Genomic DNA, 16377 nt, shown 5'->3' with positions numbered 1-16377 from the left:
CAATGACACCAATAATGGGGCCCAATAACACAAAAAATGGGGCACAATTCCTCCCAATGACACCAATAAAGGGACCCAATGACACCAACAATGGGACACAATTCCTCCCAATGACACCAACAATGGGGCACAATTCCTCCCAATGACACCAACAATGGGGCACAATTCCTCCCAATGACACCAACAATGGGGCACAATTCCTCCCAATGACACCAATAATGGGGCCCAATAACACAAAAAATGGGGCACAATTCCTCCCAATGACACCAATAAAGGGACCCAATGACACCAACAATGGGACACAATTCCTCCCACTGACAACAACAATGGAGCCCAATGACATTGATGATGGGGCACAAATCCTCCCACTTACACCCATAACGGGGTGCAATACTATCACTAAAACAATGGGGCATTATTTTTCCCCACTGACGTCGGAACCTTTTCTACTCCCACTGGGCACAGTCCAGCCCCCCCTAAAGTAAATGTGTTTAGAAAGTTTGGAGACCCCCCGCTATAGAGGGACATGCTATGTTCAGATTTCACGTCTGAGGTTTACAACCACTTTAAAGGGGTTGTAAAGGCAGAAGGTGTATTCTGTGCATTGAGATATTTAGCCTTCTGTGTGCCCGTCACCCACCTAATACTTACCTGAGCCCCCCAGATCCAGCGATGTTGAAGGAGTGTCTTGGCTGCCTGGGACTTCCCTCCTCATTGGCTGAGATGACATTGTGTCGCCTTTAACTCCCGCTGCTCTCAAAGTCAGCCAGCCAATGAGGGGAGAAAGGGGGTGGGGCTGGGCCATGGCTCAGTGTCTGAATGGAGCTGTGGGTCGGCTTGGGTGCCCCCATAGAAAGCTGCCCGCTGTGGGGGCACTCAAGAAGAGGGAGGGGCCAGGAGTGCCGGGACCCGAGAAGAGGAGGATCGGGGCTGCCGTGCAAATCCATTACAGAGCCGGTATAACATGTTTGTTTTATTTCACTAAAAATACGAGACTTTAGTATCACTTGAAGTTTATTATTTTTGGTATTTTATATAAATTGTTACATTGTGGTCTTTTGTATTATTAGTTGGATTTATTGCAGAGGTTCTGGGTGTGTGCAAAGTATCATTACATAAATGTGCATTTTATTTTATTTATTTATTTTATTGGCCGTTCTTGTATTTTAATTATTGGTTGATGAATGGGTTGTATTTATAGTTTTTATTGGCGGTGTCCGGGGTGTCCGGGTGTACAGTACACGTACAGTGTGCTTCTCATCTTACATAATCTATCACAAGGCGCTAATTATGTGTTGGAAATGAATCCGCCATGATCAACTTTCCTTGTTTGTTTCTTCTTTGTAAACTTTTTATTGGCCCATCTCTGGCCTAGATTACCCTCCCTGTCTGCTGCATTTCTTCCTCCCATGCTCCTGAAATGTGACGGTTCCCCCCCCTCCCCCCCCCGCAGGCTCATGGTGTCCCCGTGACTATGTGTCTCCTGCCTCCTCCTGTCCTCTCCACACCCCAGTGCTGAGCTGGGAACAGGCAGCATTGAAGGGCACGTGAGCTTCATATGACAGGAACAGCATCTGGCTCACTTGGCATTGGGCGTGCTGCTGTCACAGGGAGGGACACACCACTCCCCCCCACCCCTTCCACCAGTGCAAAACATCCCCTCCCACCCATTTAACTAGAAGCTGGAGCTGCTAACACCATCAGAACTGGCTAAAGGCAGAGAGGAGCTGACATCCAGCAACTATAGAGCCCGGACACCTGGACTGTCACCTGGACACCTCTTCCAAAGCATCCCCAGTCTATGCACCCTACCGGATACCCACATAGGACCCTACTGGCTAACCACATAGCACCCTACCGGATACCCGCAAGGAACTAAAGTCTCATCGTCTTGGCATGGACAGAGTCTCCAGCAGCCAGCCTCCACCACCCTGTCTGGACAGATCCTTGTCTGGGTAAGTTCCCTGCTTGTGTCTGTAATGCTAAAGAACATCATCCTGAGAATAAAGGGATATCTCCGGATAGGTCTCCCCTGCAGCAGAACCCCAGGGGTGCCCGTCTAAATAGGTCTCTCCTGAAGCAGAACCCCATCCAGATAGGTCTCCCCTGCAGCAGAACCCCAGGGGTGCCCGTCTAAATAGGTCTCTCCTGAAGCAGAACCCCATCCAGATAGGTCTCCCCTGCAGCAGAACCCCAGGGTGCCAATTCAGATAGATCTCCCCTGCAGCAGAACCCCAGGGGTGCCCATCCAGATAGCTCTCCTCCGCAGCAGATCCCCAGGGGTGCCCATCTATATAAATCCAGAAGCCCAGGTGTGCCCGTCCAAATAGGTTTCCGCAGGAGAACCTCAGGGGTGCCCGCTTAGATAAGTCTCCCCTGCAGCAGAACCCCAGGGGTGCCCATCCAGATAGCTCTCCTCCACAGCAGATCCCCAGGGGTGCCCATCCAGAAGATAGGTCTCCTATGAAGCAAAAGCCCAGGGGTGCCCGTCCAGATAAGTCTTCCCTTCAGCAGATCCCCAGGGTTGCCCGTCCAGATAAGTCCAGAAGCCCAGGGGTGCCCGCTTAGATAAGTCTCCCCTACAGCTGAACCCTAAGGGTGCCCATTCAGATATGTCACCCCCAAAGCAGAACCCCGGGGGTGCCCGTCCAGGTAGGTCTCCACAGGAGAACCCCAGTGGTGCACGCTTAGATAAGTCTCCCCTACAGCAGAACCCCAGGGGTGCCCATCCAGATATGTCACCCCCAAAGCAGAACCCTAGAGGTGCCCGTCCAGATAGGTCTCCTTCATATTAAATATAAATGTAAATCATTTTATTATTGCGGTTTTAATAGTAACGATACAAATGTGAATATTGTTATTATTGGGATATTAAAGATTTCATTGTAAATATTTTAAAGTTCAGTTTAATATTAAATAATTAAAATGTAAATGTTTTCTATTTGATAATAATGTGAATGTACAATATATGTGTAAATTGATGGTGCAATATAAGTACCTGTAATAAATAATAATAATATTGAAGCGTGGAATTGGAAATATTTCTATTGTGCGGGAAGTTATATATTATTATATAGAAGCCGCACTGAACAATATAAATATTTGATGAAAGTTACTTTGTATTATTAATATTTATTTTAAAGAGAAACATTTAATATGCAAATCCCTTTATAATACAACCTTATGAGACGTCAGAATCCGGTGCCTGATGATTGACAGGCGTGTGAGACGTTTGACACGCCGGAAATTATTTTGCGTTTGCGGCTGTGTGAAGTTTTGCATACAAAATGTTCACAATAATCGCCCTCCATGCCAGGCGCTAGAAATGCTGGTGAATGTTGTAGGGAATGTTGTGGTGAATGTTGTGAATGTTGTAGGGAATGTTGTGGTGAATGTTGTAGGGAATGTTGTGGTGAATGTTGTAGGGAATGTTGTGGTGAATGTTGTGGTGAATGTTGTGGTGAATGTTGTGTCTCCCTCTGACCCGGTGTTGTCTCTCCTTTCAGGATGGAATTCTCCCACTTGTACCCGGTGTTCAAATCCCGCAAAGGAATGAAGAGGTGTGGCGACGACGGCGGCGGCAAGGTACGCCACGCTTTGTGTCCCTGAACTGTGCCAGGAATCCATGTAGGGAAGTCAGCTTGGCAACTTCATTTAGAAAGTGTAGACTGCTCTGCAAAACCTAATTCTGTCTTTGCTTGATTTACTACAAGCACCCCTCAGCTTATTCCACGCACCCCTCGTCTTATCACACGCACCCCTCGTCTTATCACACGCACCCCTCAGCTTATCACACGCACCCCTCATCTTATCACACGCACCCCTCGTCTTATCACACTCACCCCTCGTCTTTTCACAAGCACCCCTCATCTTATCACAAGTACCCCTTGTCTTATCACATGCACCCTTCATGTTATCACACGCACCCCTCATCTTATCACAAGTACCCCTTGTCTTATCACACGCACCCCTCATCTAATCACACTCACCCCTCATCTTATCACACTCACCCCTCATCTTATCACATGCACCCCTCATCTTATCACACGCACCCCTCGTCTTATCACAAGCACTCCTCATCTTATCACAAGTACCCCTTGTCTTATCACACGCACCCCTCATCTTATCACACGCACCCCTCATCTTATCACACGCACCCCTCGTCTTATCACAAGCACTCCTCATCTTATCACAAGTACCCCTTGTCTTATCACACTCACCCCTCATCTTATCACAAGTACCCCTTGTCTTATCACATGCACCCCTCATCTTATGACACGCACCCCTCATCTTATCACAAGTACCCCTTGTCTTATCACACGCACCCCTCATCTTATCACACGCACTCCTCGTCTTATCACAAGCACCCCTCATCTTATCACAAGTATCCCTTGTCTTATCACACACACCCCTCGTGTTATCACACGCACCCCTCATCTTATGACAAGCACCCCTCATCTTATCACAAGTACCCCTTGTCTTATCACATGCACCCCTCATCTTATCACAAGCACCCCTCATTTTATCACAAGTACCCCTCATCTTATCACAAGTACCCCTCGTCTTATCACATGCACCCATCATCTTTTCACAAGCACCCCTCATCTTATCACACACACCCCTCATCTTATCACACACACCCCTCATCTTATCACACACACCCCTCATCTTATCACATGCACCCCTCATCCAATCATATTTCATGGATACATTTCCTCTATACATTCCCGGTGTGGACTGAGGGGTGTATCAGTTTGTAGCGTTGTCTATTTTATTGATCTCAGTAATTGTGATATTGGATCTCAGTTACTTTATCTTTTGATTCCTTTTCCTTGTTGAGTTTTCTGATTGGTCGATATTTTGTGGGGCGCTGGGTGTAGAGTACATTCTGTACCTGTGTGGTGTGGAGTCTCCGCACGTTCCTCTGCACGCCCCCTCCGCTCTGTACAGATCAGACCGCCGCTCACGTGTACTCTCACATGTAGGCTGCGTGCACAGCCGCCGACTGGCCCCCAGGGGGCAGCGTGTTCCGTCTCGGAAAACTCAACGCTCTTTTCTTTTTCCGCAGGACACCTACAAGCTGCCGCACCGACTGATCGAGAAGAAGCGCAGAGATCGCATCAATGAATGCATATCGCAGCTGAAGGACTTGCTGCCGGAGCACCTCAAACTCACGGTGAGTGAAAAGGGGCGCCGGCCAAATGCCACCCGGATAAACGATTAAGCCACGCCGGTCGTTCGGAAATTAAAATGTTTTCACAATAGTCGCATCACATGCCTCTGCGCCGGCTTCATGTGACAGCCATGAGACGCTCTGCATGCATGTGACAACCACGGGGGGGAATGTGGAAACAAACCCAAGGCCCCATGTGACCGAATGTTTGCTCAGCAATAGTTACATCATTCAGTCTGTGAGGGCGGCGCACCAGCAGGGGGGTCCCACTGACGGCTCACAATATTTCAGAGTAGAAGTGACCAATGCCACCAAACAGCGAGGATATGGGAGACTCTGCCATTGCGCCATTTGTGCACCATTTTCTATATCAGGAAATCTCCCCAACAGAATTCCTGGTTCCAACCAATCAGCACGTTCCTTACCAACCCAAATGGCAGAACCGCGTCTCAGCGTTCTGAATATGCGCAACAGCCCGGCAGTGACATATGGGATTATTATTAAATGTGCAGATTTCATTCAAATAATCCCCGGTGATCCCGCCAGGGAGGTCCTCATTCAGGCACTTCCTGTTATGGGGTGACAACTGTCTGCCAAATGTGCTGCTGTGTCGTCACCCTTTTATTGGAGGTGGCTACAAGCGACTACTCTGACACGCACTGTGCTGGAGTGGTCCACTGCAGTCCCTATCAGGAAGCCAGTCCAGAGCAGGTGTACTGGCTCCTCCCCTTCAGTCTTGTACAGGTGTACTGGCTCCTCCCCTTCAGTCTTGTACAGGTGTACTGGCTCCTCCCCTTCAGTCTTGTACAGGTGTACTGGCTCCTCCCCTTCAGTCTTGCACAGGTGTACCGGCTCCTCCCCTTCAGTCTTGCACAGGTGTACCGGCTCCTCCCCTTCAGTCTCGCACATGTGTACCGGCTCCTCCCCTTCAGTCTTGCACAGGTGTACTGGCCCCTCCCCTTCAGTCTTGCACAAGTGTACTAGCTACCCCCCTTCCGCTTTGCACAGGTGTACGGGCTCCTCCCCTTCAGTGTTGCACAGGTGTAGTGGCTCCTCTCCTAGACTGAAATGCCTTCCTCTGATTTCACCGCACACTGTGAGCTTCTCACAGTGTGCTTTACAAACTGTAGCAAGTCAGACAGAGCCCCGCCCCATTTCCTGGCTGGGAGACCTCCAGCATCATGTAGCACTTTCCTTCCCAGCCTGACTGTCCCTGCTCCAACCCCCCCCACAGGGCTTTGGAGAGGAGTACTGAGGCTGGGGGCTGGGATGTTTTCTATGTACAGCCCCCTGCCGGCCCCTCCCGCCAGCCATGATCTGCCCCCTGCCGGCCCCTCCCACCAGCCATGATCTGCCCCCTGCCGGCCCCTCCCACCAGCCATGATCTGCCCCCTGTCGGCCCCTCCCACCAGCCATGATCTGCCCCCTGCCTGCCCCTCCCACCAGCCATGATCTGCCCCCTGCCGGCCCCTCCCACCAGCCATGATCTGTCTGAAATACATAGAGAAGCACAGAGACCCGGTGATGACATCACAGAGTATAAAATAAGATATGTAATGAAATTGGAAAGATTGTATAAAATATATATATATATTGGATGATGATGAGGGAGGATGCGGGGAAGGCGACATAAAAGCAGAATAAACTTTAACTTCTGGGTGGAGTTGGGCATCAAAGACCCGTGTGTTGTGCAATATATGATATACAATATATAATATATGATATACAATGTTTCCGTGTCACCTGGAATTGTTACATCAGAGAAGAGTTATGGCTCTGAGTCATTCACTCTCCTTTACCTGTCTGACTGTAGAGGAATCTCTGTAGATCTCTGTAGCGGAATCTCTGTAGATCTCTATAGGGGAATCTCTGTAGATCTCTATAGGGGAATCTCTGTAGATCTCTATAGGGGAATCTCTGTAGATCTCTATAGGGGAATCTCTGTAGATCTCTATAGGGGAATCTCTATAGATCTCTATAGGGTAATCTCTGTAGATCTCTGTAGACGGATCCCTGTAACTCTTGCTCTCCTTCTTGCAGACCCTGGGACATCTGGAGAAAGCCGTGGTCCTGGAGCTGACACTCAAACACGTCCAGTCCTTGTCCAACTTGATAGAGCAGCAGCAGCAGCAGATCCTGAACCTCCAGAACGGTGAGTGGCCGGTGATTTTCTCATTATCTGGGTGACAGGAAATTGGCAGAGAAGAGAAGTGATTTGTATCACACATTGAAACAATACAGAATTCGTTTTTTCCATTCTGCACTCATGCTGCCATTGCTGAGTAATCTGCAGGAGAAAATGCATTTATTTTCATGGGTCCTCTGCACAGTCGGAAGCTCTGGACCCCGCTCTGTGCATCTTTTGAGTAGTTAACGTGTAACTCCGGTCTCCTGCAGAGCAGTGCAAAGCAGCCCAATAGGAGAGGCGCTGCGCTCTGCAAAGCAGCCCAGTAGGAGAGGCGCTGCGCTCTGCAAAGCAGCTGGACCGGCGCTTGTCCACTTCAATGGATCCTACAATTGGAGCGAACCTCACATTGGAGCTGTACCCTAAGTTAGTAGATACCCCAAATTTCTGATTACTACAAAGTCAGTGTGCGGAGGACTCACTCCGGCCACATCACTACATCCAAAGGTGTAACCATATCCAGAGCAGGCCATGGCACTGCTATGGGGCCCAGAAGCCCAGGGGGCCCCCAGCTATCTACACAGCCATATAAGGAGGCAGCAATCATTTCTGACCCCTTTGGATGAAAGGAATGTAGATATTACAATTCCTGTGCCATCCATGAGTATTCTGTATCAATAACCGCTTGTGAGATGGAGATTACAGACAGGGGCCCCTTAACCATTTTGCTATGGGGCCCCATCCCATAGCTATGGATCTGACTGCTTTCCTCTTAAACTTTGTTACATATTTTACAACATTTATATACACATCATAAAGATTCAGTTCTCAGAACACTGATAGTCTGTAAATCCCATTTTTATAGTTGTGGTTAGAGCACCTGTCAGGTTTTTGTCTGTATCCCCTTTGCTGACATTTGCCCTCACTTCCTGTACCAGAGACACAGCAGGAAGTGGGTGAAAATCTCTCCAAGGGAGGAGGAATTCCCTCTAGGCCAGCTACATGTGTCCCCATTCAAAGATTCTTCTTCTATTCCTGTTCCGGTGACAACAGCAGAATTTTAGGTTTTCCGTAACTGTCATTCCCGATTGTCATTGGGACAAATTGGGTGCAATAAAAACTGGACAGAGAGTCTAGGACTTCTATATCCAAAACAAAAAAATACAAGTTTTTTCTTTGCATACACTGTCAGAGACCATGTTCTATAATATGGGAGGTCTCTTGGTTACATTGACTTTGTCTTGAGGTTGTAGAACAGGGGTCTCCAAACTTTTTACACAGGGGGCCAGTTTACTGTCCCTTGGGCTCTGGGGGGGGGGGGGGGGCTGGATTGTGGCCAGTGGCAGTAGAAAAGGTCCCAACATCAGTGGGAATAAACTGGTCTCAGTGGAAGGAATTGTGCCCCATCATTGGTGTCATTTCAGCCAATTGTTGGTGTCATTGGAAGGAATCGTGCCCCATCATTGGTGTCATTGGACCCAATTGTTGGTGTCAATGGGGGGAATCGTGCCCCATCAATGGTGTCATTGGACCCAATTGTTGGTGTCATTGGGAGGAATCGTGCCCCATCATTGGTGTTATTTGACCCAATTGTTGGTGTCATTGGGAGGAATCGAACCCCATCATCGGTGTCATTGGAGCCAATTGTTGGTGTCATTGGAAGGAACCGTGCCCCATCATTGGTGTTATTTGACCCAATTGTTGGTGTCATTGGGAGGAATCGAACCCCATCATTGGTGTCATTGGAGCCAATTGTTGGTGTCATTGGAAGGAATCGTGCCCCATCATTGGTGTCATTGGTCCCAATTATTGGTGTCATTGGTGTCATTGGACCCAATTGTTGGTGTCATTGGGAGGAATCGCACCCCATCATTGGTGTCATTGGACCTAATTGTTGGTGTCATTGGGAGGAATCGTGCCCCATCATTGGTGCCATTGGACCCAATTGTTGGTGTCATTGGGAGAAATTGTGTCCCATCATTGGTGTCAGTGGGAGGAATAGTGCCCCATCATGGGTGTCAGTCATTTTGCCCAATTGTTGGTGTAATTGGGAGGAATTTTGCCCCTTCACTGGTCTCAGTGGGGGGGGGGGGGGGGTTGTTTGTATTGGTGGATTAAGTGGTGCCCAAAAGTAAGTAAAGGGCCACATCTGGCCCCCGGGCCCGCAGTTTGGAGACCACTGTTGTAGAGGGTCTTACAATGCCCATTGCCTGTCGGGGGTTCATGGTCTCATTTGCTCCTCCTTCTTCTTCTTCCAGGTTGCTCCTCTGATGGGAACAGATCTTCTGGGGAGGAAATGTTCCGTTCCGGGTTCCAGTTGTGTGCGGAGGAAGCCCTGAGGTTCCTGAAAGGCGGAGAGAAACGTGAGCTTGTGGCGCACCTGCACCGCGTGGCCTCTGACCTCAGCCACGGCACCTCAGAAACCACCAAAATCAGCGAGAAGCCCAGTCCTAAAGGGCAAGCCGCCAACTGCGTCCCGGTAATCTGCCGAGCCGCCCCCCTGAGCTGCGGGGAACAGAGTGGTACGGATACGGACACTGACAGCGGGTACGGAGGAGAGGCGGACAAGGTAGAGGGAGCTCAGGAACAGGGAGGTGCCCTGAAGGAAGGGAAAACCACCCCCATGGCTCTGGATAGGCTTATAAAACAAGAACATGAAGAGAGTCCAAAAAAGAGGCCAAGGATGGAGGTGATGGAGGACGAGGCCGGGTTCGACAACAGCGACCTCTCTGTGATGGGCCCTTACCCAAATCACCCACCTTTTTGCCTTCCCTTTTATTTTATACCCCCCTCTGCCTCAGCCTATTTGCCAATGCTGGAAAAATGCTGGTACCCCGGCTCTATGCCAATGCTGTATCCCAATTTGCTGAACCAGGACCGCATGCCACAGGTTCACTCGCCAACATCCATACCCACCATGGACTCCTCGGCCCTCTTACAAGCCCTTAAACAGGTGCCAGCAGTAGGTGCGGATGCCAAGGACTGACTGTAAGTGGTCACAGAAGCATGGGTGTGCAGATTACCGATTCAAGGACTCTCAGGCCACCAAACAAGACTTGCTGCTTACATCCGCCTGCACCGAGCCGCGGTGGAGCGAGGCGGCTCCTGTAGGTTCTAGGAGTCAGGCGGGTGTTGCCGTATCTTGTGGCCGTCGTTGCAGAGTCTGCCCAAGTGGTAAAGGTCGGAGTCCTGAAAGATGTGGAGATATCCTTCAGAAGAGCAAGGATGGTTGCCACTTCCGAAACCAAAAGAAAGGGCGGTAGCCAAGGACTGACCCATGATGCCAGCCGGGCAGCCGGGACTCTCATTGGTCTTCTTCTGCTGTAATTCTCGGAGATGGTTGGAGGTTCTCGAGGTCACCAAAGCTTCATTCCCGGTAATCCAAGACCTTCCCAACCTTGAAGAACCTTTCCTTCCGCACTGAACTTGAAGAGGCTTTGAGAGAAAAAAAATAAAAAAAGAAACATTCAGAAGGGCCCCCGAGGGCAGCTGACCGGCCCCTGATGGTGGGGCTGGAGTTTCCATACATTTATGAATGCACTTTAAACGTTCTCTCCTGGATCCCCTCCCCCTTCCACCGCTCGAGGAGAGAGAGGGAGGAAATATTTTCAGATAACAAATAAATCTATTTTGTGAATCGCGGCTCTTTTGTTTTTCTTTGCCGTATAGAAATGTTGGTGTGACAAAAATAATTCTTCTAGAGAAGTGTTTTCATGATATTTACAAACAAGTCAATTCCCTAGAACCAAATCCAGATCATAATCCCACCGTACGAGAAGACCACCCAGGATGGACATACCTGCCAGGTATCTGGGGCCCCAACTGTCATTCCTCTGGCCAGTCAGGAAAATGCCAGGTATGTGTGGCCCCAACTGTCATTCCTCTGGCCAGTCAGGAAAATGCCAGGTATGTGTGGCCCCCAACTGTCATTCCTCTGGCCAGTCAGGAACTGCCAGGTATGTGTGACCCCAACTGTCATTCCTCTGGCCAGTCAGGAACTGCCAGGTATGCGGGGCCCCAACTGTCATTCCTCTGGCCAGTCAGGAACTGCCAGGTATGTGTGGCCCCAACTGTCATTCCTCTGGCCAGTCTGGAACTGCCAGGTATGTGTGGCCCCAACTGTCATTCCTCTGGCCAGTCTGGAACTGCCAGGTATGTGTGGCCGCAACTGTCATTCCTCTGGCCAGTCAGGAACTGCAAGGTATGCGGGGCCCCAACTGTCATTCCTCTGGCCAGTCAGGAACTGCCAGGTATGTGTGGCCCCAACTGTCATTCCCCTGGCCAGTCAGGGCCTGCCAGGTATGTGTGGCCCCAACTGTCATTCCCCTGGCCAGTCAGGAACTGCCAGGTATGCGGGGCCCCAACTGTCATTCCTCTGGCCAGTCTGGAACTGCCAGGTATGTGTGGCCCCAACTGTCATTCCTCTGGCCAGTCAGGAACTGCCAGGTATGCGGGGCCCCAACTGTCATTCCTCTGGCCAGTCTGGAACTGCCAGGTATGTGTGGCCCCAACTGTCATTCCTCTGGCCACTCAGGAACTGCCAGGTATGCGGGCCCCAACTGTCATTCCTCTGGCCAGTCAGGAACTGCCAGGTATGCGGGGCCCCAACTGTCATTCCTCTGGCCAGTCAGGAACTGCCAGGTATGCGGGGCCCCAACTGTCATTCCTCTGGCCAGTCTGGAACTGCCAGGTATGTGTGGCCCCAACTGTCATTCCTCTGGCCACTCAGGAACTGCCAGGTATGCGGGCCCCAACTGTCATTCCTCTGGCCAGTCAGGAACTGCCAGGTATGCGGGGCCCCAACTGTCATTCCTCTGGCCAGTCTGGAACTGCCAGGTATGTGTGGCCCCAACTGTCATTCCTCTGGCCACTCAGGAACTGCCAGGTATGCGGGGCCCCAACTGTCATTCCTCTTGCCAGTCAGGAACTTCTAGGTATGCGTAGCCCCAACTGTCATTCCTCTGGCCAGTCAGGAAAATGCCAGGTATGTGTGGCCCCCAACTGTCATTCCCCTGGCCAGTCAGGAACTGCCAGGTATGCGGGGCCCCAACTGTCATTCCTCTGGCCAGTCAGGAACTGCCAGGTATGCGTGGCCCCCAACTGTCATTCCCCTGGCCAGTCAGGAACTGCCAGGTATGTGTGACCCCCAACTGTCATTCCTCTGGCCAGTCAGGAAAATGCCAGGTATGTGTGGCCCCCAACTGTCATTCCTCTGGCCAGTCAGGAAAATGCCAGGTATGTGTGGCCCCAACTGTCATTCCTCTGGCCAGTCAGGAAAATGCCAGGTATGTGTGGCCCCCAACTGTCATTCCTCTGGCCAGTCAGGAACTGCCAGGTATGTGTGGCCCCAACTGTCATTCCTCTGGCCAGTCAGGAACTGCCAGGTATGCGGGGCCCCAACTGTCATTCCTCTGGCCAGTCAGGAACTGCCAGGTATGTGTGGCCCCAACTGTCATTCCTCTGGCCAGTCTGGAACTGCCAGGTATGTGTGGCCCCAACTGTCATTCCTCTGGCCAGTCTGGAACTGCCAGGTATGTGTGGCCGCAACTGTCATTCCTCTGGCCAGTCAGGAACTGCAAGGTATGCGGGGCCCCAACTGTCATTCCTCTGGCCAGTCAGGAACTGCCAGGTATGTGTGGCCCCAACTGTCATTCCCCTGGCCAGTCAGGGCCTGCCAGGTATGTGTGGCCCCAACTGTCATTCCCCTGGCCAGTCAGGAACTGCCAGGTATGCGGGGCCCCAACTGTCATTCCTCTGGCCAGTCTGGAACTGCCAGGTATGTGTGGCCCCAACTGTCATTCCTCTGGCCAGTCAGGAACTGCCAGGTATGCGGGGCCCCAACTGTCATTCCTCTGGCCAGTCTGGAACTGCCAGGTATGTGTGGCCCCAACTGTCATTCCTCTGGCCACTCAGGAACTGCCAGGTATGCGGGCCCCAACTGTCATTCCTCTGGCCAGTCAGGAACTGCCAGGTATGCGGGGCCCCAACTGTCATTCCTCTGGCCAGTCAGGAACTGCCAGGTATGCGGGGCCCCAACTGTCATTCCTCTGGCCAGTCTGGAACTGCCAGGTATGTGTGGCCCCAACTGTCATTCCTCTGGCCACTCAGGAACTGCCAGGTATGCGGGCCCCAACTGTCATTCCTCTGGCCAGTCAGGAACTGCCAGGTATGCGGGGCCCCAACTGTCATTCCTCTGGCCAGTCTGGAACTGCCAGGTATGTGTGGCCCCAACTGTCATTCCTCTGGCCACTCAGGAACTGCCAGGTATGCGGGGCCCCAACTGTCATTCCTCTTGCCAGTCAGGAACTTCTAGGTATGCGTGGCCCCAACTGTCATTCCTCTGGCCAGTCAGGAAAATGCCAGGTATGTGTGGCCCCCAACTGTCATTCCCCTGGCCAGTCAGGAACTGCCAGGTATGCGGGGCCCCAACTGTCATTCCTCTGGCCAGTCAGGAACTGCCAGGTATGCGTGGCCCCCAACTGTCATTCCCCTGGCCAGTCAGGAACTGCCAGGTATGTGTGACCCCCAACTGTCATTCCTCTGGCCAGTCAGGAACTGCCAGGTATGTGTGGCCCCAACTGTCATTCCTCTGGCCAGTCAGGAACTGCCAGGTATGTGTGGCCCCAACTGTCATTCCCCTGGCCAGTCAGGAACTGCCAGGTATGCGGGCCCCAACTGTCATTCCCCTGGCCAGTCAGGAACTGCCAGGTATGCGGGGCCCCAACTGTCATTCCTCTGGCCAGTCAGGAACTGCCAGGTATGTGTGGCCCCAACTGTCATTCCTCTGGCCAGTCAGGAACTGCCAGGTATGCGTGGCCCCAACTGTCATTCCCCTGGCCAGTCAGGAACTGCCAGGTATGCGGGGCCCCAACTGTCATTCCTCTGGCCAGTCAGGAACTGCCAGGTATGTGTGGCCCCAACTGTCATTCCTCTGGCCAGTCAGGAACTGCCAGGTATGTGTGGCCCCAACTGTCATTCCTCTGGCCAGTCAGGAACTGCCAGGTATGTGTGGCCCCAACTGTCATTCCCCTGGCCAGTCAGGAACTGCCAGGTATGTGTGGCCCCAACTGCCATTCCCCTGGCCAGTCAGGAACTGCCAGGTATGCGTGGCCCCCAACTGTCATTCCTCTGGCCAGTCAGGAACTGCCAGGTATGTGTGGCCCCAACTGTCATTCCTCTGGCCAGTCTGGAACTGCCAGGTATGTGTGGCCCCAACTGTCATTCCTCTGGCCAGTCAGGAACTGCCAGGTATGCGGGGCCCCAACTGTCATTCCTCTGGCCAGTCAGGAACTGCCAGGTATGCGTGGCCCCCAACTGTCATTCCCCTGGCCAGTCAGGAACTGCCAGGTATGTGTGACCCCAACTGTCATTCCTCTGGCCAGTCAGGAACTGCCAGGTATGTGTGGCCCCAACTGTCATTCCTCTGGCCAGTCAGGAACTGCCAGGTATGTGTGGCCCCAACTGTCATTCCTCTGGCCAGTCAGGAACTGCCAGGTATGTGTGGCCCCCAACTGTCATTCCTCTGGCTAGTCAGGAACTGCCAGGTATGTGTGGCCCCAACTGTCATTCCCTTGGCCAGTCAGGAACTGCCAGGTATGTGTGGCCCCCAACTGTCATTCCTCTGGCTAGTCAGGGCCTGCCAGGTATGTGTGGCCCCAACTGTCATTCCTCTGGCTAGTCAGGAACTGCCAGGTATGTGTGGCCCCAACTGTCATTCCCCTGGCCAGTCAGGAACTGCAAGGTATGCGGGGCCCCAACTGTCATTCCCCTGGCCAGTCAGGAACTGCCAGGTATGTGGGGCCCCAACTGCCATTCCCCTGGCCAGTCAGGAACTGCCAGGTATGTGTGGCCCCAACTGCCATTCCCCTGGCCAGTCAGGGCCTGCCAGGTATGTGTGGCCCCAACTGTCATTCCTCTGGCCAGTCAGGAACTGCAAGGTATGCGGGGCCCCAACTGTCATTCCTCTGGCCAGTCAGGGCCTGCCAGGTATGTGTGGCCCCAACTGTCATTCCTCTGGCTAGTCAGGAACTGCCAGGTATGTGTGGCCCCAACTGTCATTCCTCTGGCCAGTCAGGAACTGCAAGGTATGCGGGGCCCCAACTGTCATTCCTCTGGCCAGTCTGGAACTGCCAGGTATGTGTGGCCCCAACTGTCATTCCTCTGGCCAGTCAGGAACTGCAAGGTATGCGGGGCCCCAACTGTCATTCCTCTGGCCAGTCTGGAACTGCCAGGTATGTGTGGCCCCAACTGTCATTCCTCTGGCCAGTCAGGAACTGCCAGGTATGCGGGGCCCCAACTGTCATTCCTCTGGCCAGTCTGGAACTGCCAGGTATGTGTGGCCCCAACTGTCATTCCTCTGGCCAGTCTGGAACTGCCAGGTATGCGGGGCCCCAACTGTCATTCCCCTGGCCAGTCAGGAACTGCCAAATCCCTGCAAATTAAGGGAATCCCTTGCGTGACCCCCCCCCCCCCCCCCTTTCCTGCCCAGGCCAATTCTCAGCTTTCAGCGCTCTCACACTTTGAATGACAATTACTCAGTTATGTGACTCTGTACACATATGAACGACATCTACATCATTTTATTCTCACAAATAGAGATTTCTTTTGGTGCTATTTGATCATCTCGGGGGAGTTTTATTTTCTAAACAAAGGAAAACATTTTTGAAAAAAAAATAAACAGTTTTCTTTGTTTCTGTTATAAAATGTTGCAAAGTAATAATCTTTCTTCATAAAAAAAATACAAATACCCCCCAAATCACCCCAGTACAAATACCCCCCAAATCACCCCAGTACAAATACCCCCCAAATCACCCCAGTACAAATACCCCCCAAATCACCCCAGTACAAATATCCCCCAAATCACCCCAGTACAAATACCCCCCAAATCACCCCAGTACAAATATCCCCCAAATCACTCCAGTACAAATACCCCCCAATCACCCCTAGTACAAATCCCCCCTCAAATCACCCCCAGGCCCCCACTAAAATACCCCCCGAATCACTCCCCACTACAAATACTCCTCCAAATCACTCCCCAGTACAAAAACTCCCCTAAATCACCTTCAGTGCAAATACCCCC

At 51.8% G+C, this 16377-nt stretch overlaps 1 protein-coding gene across 1 annotated transcript; it reads left to right on the top strand.

The window, feature by feature from the left end:
- Positions 1–1666: 1666 nt before the first annotated feature.
- Positions 1667–10935, top strand: BHLHE40 (basic helix-loop-helix family member e40). Its single transcript, XM_077467951.1, has 5 exons — positions 1667–1955; positions 3507–3585; positions 5069–5176; positions 7214–7325; positions 9557–10935. The coding sequence occupies exons 1-5, from the start codon at positions 1897–1899 to the stop codon at positions 10282–10284; spliced, it is 1086 nt and encodes a 361-aa protein (XP_077324077.1). The 5' UTR covers positions 1667–1896; the 3' UTR covers positions 10285–10935.
- Positions 10936–16377: the final 5442 nt, after the last annotated feature.

The sequence above is a fragment of the Lithobates pipiens genome, unplaced genomic scaffold, assembly GCF_037356315.1.
Source record: "Lithobates pipiens isolate NorthernLeopardFrog02 unplaced genomic scaffold, aLitPip1_a1.2 Scaffold_69, whole genome shotgun sequence".
In the NCBI taxonomy this organism is placed as follows: Eukaryota; Metazoa; Chordata; class Amphibia; order Anura; family Ranidae; genus Lithobates; species Lithobates pipiens.
The sequence above is the reverse complement of the archived record's forward strand: the minus strand, read 5'-3'. Positions and strand labels throughout refer to the sequence as shown.

Excerpts from the sequence above, each read along its gene's own strand:
- BHLHE40 (XM_077467951.1), top strand. The coding sequence starts at position 1,897 with ATGGACAGAGTCTCCAGCAGCCAGCCTCCACCACCCTGTCTGGACAGA. Across the intron at positions 1,956-3,506 it reads CTGGACAGATCCTTGTCTGG|GATGGAATTCTCCCACTTGT; the intron begins GTAAGTTCCCTG and ends CTCTCCTTTCAG. Across the intron at positions 5,177-7,213 it reads CGGAGCACCTCAAACTCACG|ACCCTGGGACATCTGGAGAA; the intron begins GTGAGTGAAAAG and ends TCCTTCTTGCAG.